Source organism: Anarhichas minor, unplaced genomic scaffold (genome assembly GCF_050575085.1).
Source record: "Anarhichas minor isolate MPS153535 unplaced genomic scaffold, ASM5057508v1 ptg000007l, whole genome shotgun sequence".
NCBI lineage: Eukaryota > Metazoa > Chordata > Actinopteri > Perciformes > Anarhichadidae > Anarhichas > Anarhichas minor.
In genome coordinates, this window is record NW_027466453.1 from 2377488 (window position 1) to 2387746 (window position 10259).

The 10259-nt window shown below is 40.4% G+C and overlaps 1 protein-coding gene across 1 annotated transcript; it reads left to right on the plus strand.

The window, feature by feature from the left end:
* Positions 1–721: 721 nt before the first annotated feature.
* LOC142935922 (von Willebrand factor C domain-containing protein 2-like) lies at positions 722–8076 on the plus strand. The gene is made up of 3 exons (XM_076080029.1): positions 722–1117; positions 2949–3078; positions 7818–8076. Exons 1-3 carry the CDS (start codon positions 722–724, stop codon positions 8057–8059), a joined length of 768 nt encoding a protein of 255 aa, XP_075936144.1. The 3' UTR covers positions 8060–8076.
* Positions 8077–10259: the final 2183 nt, after the last annotated feature.

The following is a 10259-nucleotide window of genomic DNA, read 5'->3' on the forward strand; positions in this document are numbered from 1 at the left end:
AAGTTGTATTGGATTATTCTTTGACAAAAAGTCATTTAAATCGTACTTGCAACAGAATGCATTGCCACTGACTTGACTTAATAAACCGGACAATAAAGTTACTGAGCAAAACAAAAAATACTCAACAGGAAGTAGTTCCTGTTGACCAGGGGAGGAGTGATTAGTCCAAGAAATGATTATACTAAATATTAGAAATATTTATATATTTATGCTAGTGGTAATGTTCAATTATATCCACTGCTACTACTATTATTAGTCATATTTCTATTTGTATTTGTATTATATTGTTGCTATGCATCTCTCTCTCTGTCCTGTCTCACGTCTCTATAATAACATCACCATCACCCTGAGATTCCCTTATAGTAAAAGGGAATCTCAGGGTGATGGAAATATAATACATGAAGTTTAGCACCTTCATGTATTATAATATTTCGTGTCTTGTTGCTTGTTACAACTAAACGAAACAAGTTAGTTTCGTAAAATCACTTCCGGAGCTTTAAAGACCAACTCACTAAGTTTGCTGTTAATATTTCCTGTTGATACAGTCACAGCTTTAAAGGTGCGCTTGTTTTTTTCCGCCATGTGTATGAATGAACTCCTGGGCAGCATGTCAGTGACACTCCGGACTGACGCGCGTGTATCGGCGTCACCGGCGCCCCTGGTGGTGGGAGAATCTCACAGACACGCAGATGGTTAGTGTCGGTGAGGGTAACCTGTAACCATGAGCCAGCCGCACCGCGCGCTCAGCTGCCTCTCCATCGCGCTCGTCCTGCCGCTGCTCCTGACGCCCGGTCCGGGGCGCGTCGCGGAGCTCGCGGTGGCCGCGGAGTACTCCTCCAAAGCCGACTTGGATTACGAGTTCGGGGACTACCGGGGGAAGTGGTGCATCGACGACCACGGGTTTGTTTACGGAATCGGAGAAGTGTATTACCCGAGCCCCACGGCGTGTCCGTGCACGTGCACCGTGGACGGCCCTGTGTGCGTCCAACCTAAGTGTCGCCGCATCCACCCCCGGTGCACGCGGATGAGATATAAAGCATGCTGTCCGGTGTGCGAGGCTATGGCCAGGGTCTGCGTCTACGGGGGAAAAACGTACCGACCCCTTGAGGAGTTCAGGGTGAGAAAGATCCGACCCCCCCAATCCCTCATCACATAAGTAAAGTCTGAAGAAGTACTTTTACATTAGCAAAAGTAGCAAGTCCTGCATTCAAAATCGTATTTAAGTCAAATTTCAAGTATTTGTAGTAAATTGTATTTTAAGTGTCAACAGTTAAAGTGGCGTGCTCATTGTGCAAAATGGCTCCACTGGAAGTGTTACATTAGTTATGTGGGCTATTTATTATTGGAATTGTATTCCTGGCAAGGTAGAGCTAAACCTTAACAGCTTTATATTATGTTGGGTACTTGATACTTTATGAACTGATCATGTGTTTAATGTATACAATCTTGATCTCAAAACCTAGTAACTACAGCTGTGAGATACATGTAGTGGAGTAAAAGTGTAAAGTAGCATAACATGGAAATACTCAGGTAAAGTACAAGTACCTCAAACTTGTACTTAGTCGCATCCACCCTGAATACAATTATTGACATGTAAACTGTATCCTGGACCCAAAAGTATTCAATATTCTATCATATTAATATGAGATTATCATTATGTTCACATATGTGGAAAGTAGAATAGAATATTTGCATACCCATAGTCGCTGGATTAACCCAAGGGCTTCCACCGTCCCGATCGTGTATGTTCACTCCGGTTAGTGACCACATGCAGCTTCATTATATTATGGCTATAAACTAACCATGGCCCAAAGTGTGTGTCTGTCTGTCAGTTTGTGGTATTATTTTTATTTTAACAAAGAATTATGCATCTTAAAAATGTATTTGACACAGTTCCTCCCCATGAGACAGATCAGAGGTAATAGGTAAGAATACATGACCTAATTGAAATGTATCACATGTGATTTATTAAATCACACCCCCCTTTTCACAAAAAGGGGGGTGTGGGTGAGTAGTTGTCTTCTCTGTGTGGTCAACATTGTATTGCTAAAGTTTCTGTTGTTATAGAAAGCTTAAAGCTGCACTAGTCAACAACAGAACTAATTATGATGTGTAATGTGAAATTATAATCAACTCTGCAGTTCGACAGGGTGTTTTAACGTCCTTCAGCTTTTTCAGCAACTGTTTAGTTCACTCTCAGCAGCTTTGTTTTCAGTAGCAGCAGAAAGCTGTTTTCAACAAACATGCTCTGATAAACTCTGTGTACACTATCTCATCAGCACCAAATAGTAGCAGACAGACACAGTTAATTAGTGTGAAGTAGAACTTGTTGTTGCTAAATACACAGTTTACGCTAAGTGAATATTGGACTTACCAGGTAGCAATGATGAGATGAGTACAAATGATTCTTTGCTTGTGCAATCATGGTAAAATAAATGTTAAAATTGTGCATTTAGTGCAATTTTATAATTTCTACATAGGCCATAACAGCACGTTTGAAAAGTTTGCGAGTGAGTTAAAAGCCAGTTCTAACAGCTGCTCAACATTTGATCATACAAAGAGGGGCTGCCTTGTTTGTGCGGTCAACAAAACAGCTTCCATGTGCTCAGTGGGGATTGAGCAGTGGAAGGACAGGTATTGACTGTTTATAAAAACAGTCAATACCTGTCCTTCCACTGCCCTTCATCAACTGATTGATGAAGGGCATCCAACCGGTCCAATAGCACTAGAGACAGATCAGTTGTCTTTGTGTGTGTTTGTTTGATATTGACTGTCCACATATCCTCTGTAACATAACAATGAGATTGAACCTACCAGTCACCTCTGCCATGGGCTCATTTGTTTACTGTAATTACACCAAATGGTCACAGATAATGGGACTACTTTTGTTAAATGGCCATATGTTAAAACCTGAAGTCAATGACATTACAATTATTTGTGTTTTTCAGTTGTCGAGGTGTGAGCAATGTCGCTGCGAGGCCAACAGAGAGGTGTCCTGCAGCATTTCGGACTGCCCCACCCCGCACTGTGTCAACCCCACCTACGAGCCCAACCACTGCTGCCCCATCTGTAAGACTGGTAAGACTCAGTGTTGGGTTCACACCAAGTGCTGTCTCTTTGTCAGTCCATTACTTTGGTCCATGAGTGTCTCTAAACTAATTTATGTGCCTTAAATGTGCTGTGGATATTCATGGTCCACAGAGGACCACTAATGTGTTTGGTCACCCTTTGGTCTTTCCTCTTGGACTGCAGGCTATCAAGCCACAGTTTCCACCTGCACACAAGGGAGTAAAACTATGTAACAGGTATAATGTGATGAAGTTACTAAACTCAGGAATGGTCCCAAGAGGATGAACCATCTCAATTTTGGACACTCATCAAGCCATTCTCTAGAAAGCCTCTTTTGGGGGCAACCTTGCACACATGTCTCCTGATCTGACTGGGAGATTGCCATAAAATACTGAGCACATTCATGCAAACAAGTGGACTTTGCAGAGCTGGGTTCCTTCATTACCATCAACACAGATACTGTAGTTTGTGGTAAATGGACTGTACTTGTTTCTTTCTTTTCTAGTCTTCCGACCACTCAAAGCGCCTTAACACTACATGTTATCCACATCCATTCATACACTGATGACAGGGCTACCATGCAAGTTAGTATGGGTATGAATGTTAGTTAGTTCTGATGGGCTGATGAATGTTGCCATGTGGCCAAACGTTTCTTACACATCAACATGGACTAGCGGGGCTGGGGATAGAACCACTTGGTAGAGCTCTACCTGTTACGGGTGTAGTAAGGACCCAGGAGCAGTACGACAAACACCAGGAATAGTTTGACTTGAACTCTTTATTTTCTTCGACACACACGACAGGAAGAATATTCTCAAAAAACAGCGACAGGTTCTCGTGGTCAAGGACAGAAGGCTGAGCGAGTTACCAGGGCAGAGGCAAGGCGAGGTAGTCCGAAACAGGCAGGGTCGGCAACAGGGAATCAGTCCAAGGGTGTATGCGGGAAAGTATTGCATGAGAGCAGAGAACGATCTGGCAGTGGGTGTGTGTGAGACAGGGGTTTAAATAGTGGAGGAGGCAGAGTGAGCAGGTGAGAGTCATGAGCTGATGAGGTGAGTGTGACTGGCAGGTGCACTGAATGAACTGATTAGGTGAGTGAGAGGTGGAAAAAACTAGATAGAAGTGGCAGAGCTGTGACACTACCACTAATCCACAGTCACACCTATTTGGACTCAAACCCACTTACACTGTCGTGCTGTCCTAAATACTCACCAACACATATGTATTAATCTGTAGCTGAAAAAAGTCCCCAACACATGCACTATTTCCTCCTGTTTTTATGAAACTACATCTATAATAAAAGAGAAAGGATATCACCAGTCTTATCCTTTAGCAGAGACAGTTCTGAGAGAAAGTCTTGGTATTTAAGCAAAGGGCCCCGCTCAGTGGTGTTGACAGTTAAGAACTTCAGCCTCCATTGATACACAGCTGTGGGTTTATAGCTAATAAAGAAAGAACCAGAAAATACATGCCTCAGTATTTGTACTCTGGTTTGGCAATCTGTGGACTTTAGAAGCTGTAAGCTTTTTTATTGTAAATATGTTTTTCATGTTGTGTAAACCAAGGTTGAGAACACTTTTTGTTGGTCAATACTTTTTATCTTGCATTCTGGGAAGAATATCCAAAAACAGAGTGCTGTATCTGCATTTTAAAATATTTTTTTGGAGATTACATGGTGACAATTGTTTGGGTTAAAATAATTTGTGTAAAAATACGTTGAAGCGTTAAAGCAGCTTTACAACCTGTTATGCAGTTTGCCAGCCAATTTGAAAACTGTAAACTTTTTACTCAATACTACTTCAGTTACTGCTCTCTAGAACAAAGGTAAACAAATATGGTTTATGAATTATGAGTTCCAACTTGCTGTCCTAGCTTACCTTCCATACATAGTTATTACTGAGCTGAAATCAAATTTTCCACTCACAACCTCTTAACTGGCATCAGTTTTATCCGTGTGATGCTACACACGGATAAATACCAGACCATAGCAGGAGCATAACCATGTGCTGTGATATCCCATCTCATTGACTCTCCCTTAACACACATTCATGCCCTCTGCACATCATTAGAAGGCCGTCATTTTAACAGTGTTCACCCTGCAGCTCTCAGAAGCAGCACAGGTTACGTCACACAGCAGCTTATGGAGCCTTCCCTGTTATGTCATACACGCTTTTACTGCCACTGGCATTAAGGTCTTACATCGGTGGGTTTTGTGTGTGCGTCAGAAAGAAATAGCATCAGGGATAATAATAACTTGTATTATGGATTGCTTTTTGTAGAATAAAATTAAAAGCCAAAGTAGCTTCACAACCAAAACCATTGATTCTTTATGAGCACATAAAATAAACCACATACATCTGCTTCCCAGTTGCCTTGCTGCTTTATGGCAGTTGTATCTAAATTGTAGTTTCTATTTTTACTGCTCCTCTGCTGGACAGACAACGGAACAGATGGTTTGGTTTGTTGCGTCATTGTTTTTTTCACCTCGCTGCTGTCAAATTCCCTCTCATCAGCTGTGCTTTATTGAACGTGGTTGGATCTGGCATCAGATGAACTGTACATCCTGTCCTCCTGCTGACCGGCGTTGGTAATTGTTTCACAGGTAGCTGCCAAATAAAGGATCCCCCATCTGTGATTGAGGGATGCAAATCATCTCAAAGGCAGACTGTTTCCATTTTTGCTTGCATGGTATTTATGTCCATCCTAAACAATACATAACTTCGTGATTTAAAGATATCCTATTATAGTATATTACATGCATTCAGGAAAATAAATAGCATCTAGAGCAGGGGTCCCCAACTGGCGGACCGCGGTCCGGATCCGGACCCAGGATCTTAAACCGATAGATAATTTGGAAATTAACATATTACATAGCCAGTTTATACTTTAACCGGCACAACTTATTCAGCCGATACGGCACTTGTTCAGCGGTGCAGGAAACACACTGACCAATGCGTTGTAAATCACATCACGTGATGCAGCTCAGCCAATCAAATATGGGCATTCTGACAAGTTTTCTGACTCGAGTGAGATTTAAACACACCGTGACACACTGGGCTGAGACGAGGAAATAGAAAGAAGAGCAGGAACATTGCGCAAATCAGTGACGTTATCTCACATGACGTTCTCCAAAAAGAGAAACGTGTTCAGAGAGAATATAATTTATAAGCAAGAATGAACAGAATCTTATATGTTAATTCTTACCACGGACAGTTAAAACCAGCATGTCTCATATGTTCAGAAACCGTAACTATTGATAAAAGCGGCAAATGAAGCGCACTACGAGGCAAAGCACAACTCCTTTGAACAAACGTATCCACTCACATCTGAAATGAAGACACAGAAAATAAACCTATGAGCCCAAAATGATCAGAATCCTAACACATTAGTTCACTGTTCAACAATGATGTTAACAGAGAGAATAGAGCTGAAACAAGTGGTTTAATAACCACACATAAAGTCCATGCTCACTGATTTCTCTTTTTAGATGACAAAAATATAATATTGTGGCTTTTTTATTGACATCACTTCACACCTGAATGAACTGAATTTAAAGCTGCAGGACAATTCAGTGAAATAAATGTTTCTAAAATGAATTACTTTATTTTTAAGATGCACATTTTTCAAAAGCTTTGTTATGTAATGTTTCGGACCTTTGCCCGAGGAGATTTTCTCAATCTGGACCTTTTGGAATTTTAGTTGAAGACCCCTGATCTAGAGGAAGGACTTTTTCAAAGACAGGTTAATTTGACCTTAAATAAAAATCAGTATCTGTAGCTTTCCCTATGATGCTTGTATCATGTTGTCCACTTATATTAATATCATGCACACATCAATAAGGCTTTTCATTATGAACTTGAACCACCATTGAAGAAAGAAGTTGTGCTTCAATCAAACCAGCAGTTTATTTTCCCATCTCAAGTCTCATTTAAAACTGCTTTCACTGCAGAAACCAGCCTGAAAATTAAAGTGTGCAAACACAACACTATAACAATCACTCTATTTTAGCTCTGTCTCCACCTACTCCGGAGAGGATATCTGTCTCTTTAGCTGCCAAATGCTCCACCATGTTCACCAGCTAGTCTCTAAATGTGTCTTGTTTGTCTGTAGAAAATATGACATCCTCTGTTTTCTCCTTGTCCTCATGGAAAACGTCATGAGGTCAAGGAAAGATCTGAGGGAGAGCATAAGTACTTAGGAAGATCTTATTCTAGGCTTCTGGGACGGCCTTATCTCCTTTCCATTTGTTCTTAACACGAGAAAGGAAGCATTGCAGCACGTTTCCTTAGCATTTGGAGAATTCAACTAGCTGATTGCCACTTGAATACTACTGGGTAACCCTAACCCTCAGCAAGAAAGACTAAAACAGAGCACCTATGCTTTGTGAGGCTTTAATTGAGCACAGCTAAATGCTAACTATGCTATGCTAGCACGCTAACAGTGGTTAATGTTAACATGCTGATGTTTGCAGGTATATTGTTTATAATGTTTACTTAGTGTCTTGGCAGCAAACAACCCCCATAAGACCAGACTACGTTTTATTTTAATTTTTTTACAATGCATGTTTTTTTTTGACAGATTAAACAAACATTATGTAATATGTTAATTAGCAAGCTTGTGTTCGCCCAACAATAAAGTAGTGCATAAAGTAGTGCTTTCACTACTGAGGGTAAGCAAACAACAACGAAAGCAAAAAAAAGGTTGTGAGAGCAACACTTGTACCTGTACTGTCTTTCCTGTCACTCCAGGTCCCAACTGCTTTGCTGGGAACAGGGTGATCCCAGCGGGGGAACGTGTGAACATTGACGAGTGGACAGTATGCTACTGCACCTACCGGGACGGGACGTGGCACACCCATCCCCAGGCCACATGTGAGAAGCCCCCCCAGCCCAGCTCGACACCCAGCGCCCGCACCGAGGCCCCCGCGGATGAGGAGTCCAGGGGGAGAGGAGGGGGCCCGTTTATTCCCAGGCTGCATGTGATACCATGAAGGGGAGTGTACATAAATAAAACCATTTATCTATTAGGATCAGGACAGCATTAATCAACCTGCACATTTATGTTATAATAATGAGACTATTTCTGAACATGTTCAAATTCATATTTCTAACAATTTCCAACAATACACCAAATATTTTCGGAATATGCGGACAAATTCAGTTGAAAAGAAATCATTTGCATGACATTGTGAATACATTTCACATTATCCCTCATTGGTGCTGAAACAATTAATTAATTGTGTGCCCCCCCCCTTAGTTACTAATGATACTCCTGTCGAATGTATTACTCTGGCTGAGCATTGCACACTGCATTCAGGTCAAAGTTATGATCGGAAAATTAACACTTTGAGGAGCCTAGCAAAGTCAATTCATTGATTATTGGATCGACAGAAAATTCAACATAAATTTTGAGTGTCACTTTTTTAGTTTAAACTAATTTATAAGGCAAAAACGTTCACATTCCTTCCAGCTTCTAAAATGTAAGGATTAGCTGCTTTTGAATGGAATCTCTTTGAGGTCTGGACTGTTGGTCAGGAAAAACAATGTGAAGGTGACATCTGAGAAAAGAGTTGTTAGTTACGTGGGAAGCATGAAGAGGAATGAATTGTGAAGAGGAGCTACGCACCAACATCGGTACTTAATGCGGTGAGGCCACCTTTGTCTAGACTCTAGACCAACGGTTCACAAACGTTTTAGGCCACGCACCCCCTTCTACATCCCGACTGGGCTCACGCACCCCCAATCCCCCACACCTTAAAAAAAAAAAAATGCAACAGAGCCTATTTATAGCCGCATAAAAATCGGAGTCACAAGGCGTCACTTTGAAAGACCAATAAGGATGGCGAGGACACGTCTTCGGTGATTATGTAGCTGTGTCTCAATTCAGGGGCTGCATCCGTCGGAGGACCCAGCCGTCGTGGTCTACGTGGGCCGCGTCCTTTGAGGACCGCAAAGGCTAGACCGTGCGGTCTCCGAAATGAGACGGCCTACGCTACAGAGGACTTCCTGTTTGCGTCAACAGCTGTTCCCGCCCCGCCCCCCTCTTGCTGCTCCCGTCCCTAAAATCCCTGCTCAACAGGATTATATATATAATATATATATATAATATACACACTATAAATATATATATAAATATATATATATATAATCCCTGCTCAGCAGGATTATAAATATATATACATATAAATACATTAAACTAAAACCTATTCAGTATATATACTGGAAAGGTTTTAGTTTAGTGTTTTAATCAGTTTTTTTTATCATATATTCAATAATTAATTCATAGATCTTTTTATAATATTGTTTTTCTATATTAATAATCAGTTAATTAAATCAGTTACTAATAACTAATTTTCAATCAGTTATAGTTCTGGTAATTAAATTAATTTATCAATAACTTTATTTCATTTCATTCACACATACATATATATTTACATGTACATATATATATAGCAATCCTAAGGCAGAGGAAATCAATCAAGACAGTTAACATTAACAGCAGCAAAACAAACGTCAGCAAACGTGTTTATTAACTCTCAGTAACACATGTGCATATACTTTATATTTTTTAAATAAGTTGATGAAAAGAGAAACATTTATCAATAATGTTCACACAGGGATGCAAACTTAGAAGATTGACACATTTTACACTGCAGAATATACACATATTCACATAGAAATCATTTACATGGATGTCTTATGTAAATTTAAATAAATAAAATAAAAAGGTGACATCACAACTGTCATCTCTGTGACAGCAACATGAACACATGAGAAGGATGTACTGGTTGTGTTATTAGTGAAGGCTTTGTACAGGATGAGAGCTCATGTAACTGTAACCTTAAGTACAGGATGGTCAAATGGAGATATTACAAATGGACTAATGTCTTAATTCAAAGCTACGGCTGCTGAATGTTTGTCCATCGTTCTCCCCTCAGCTCCTGGCTCTCTGTAACAAAACATGAACAGAATCAGCAAAATACTCAAATTCAGTGTATTCGTGTAGTTAATCTCAACGTTTGAAACGTTACCGGACTTAAAGTGATATTTCAGGTTCACAACCTGTCTACCTGAGCTCACGTTGGTCCGTTTATGTACATGATATAAAGTATAAATCATCTGTAAAATCATCACAAACTCAGTAAGATATTATTCAACCTCTGAGGTTTGAAAGTGAAGTTTTTAAAAGTT

Bases quoted from the DNA above. Each gene is read 5' to 3' on its own strand.
- LOC142935922 (XM_076080029.1), top strand. From the start codon at position 722: ATGAGCCAGCCGCACCGCGCGCTCAGCTGCCTCTCCATCGCGCTCGTC. The intron at 1,118-2,948 runs GTGAGAAAGATC...TGTGTTTTTCAG, and splicing joins GACCCCTTGAGGAGTTCAGG to TTGTCGAGGTGTGAGCAATG. The intron at 3,079-7,817 runs GTAAGACTCAGT...CTGTCACTCCAG, and splicing joins CTGCCCCATCTGTAAGACTG to GTCCCAACTGCTTTGCTGGG.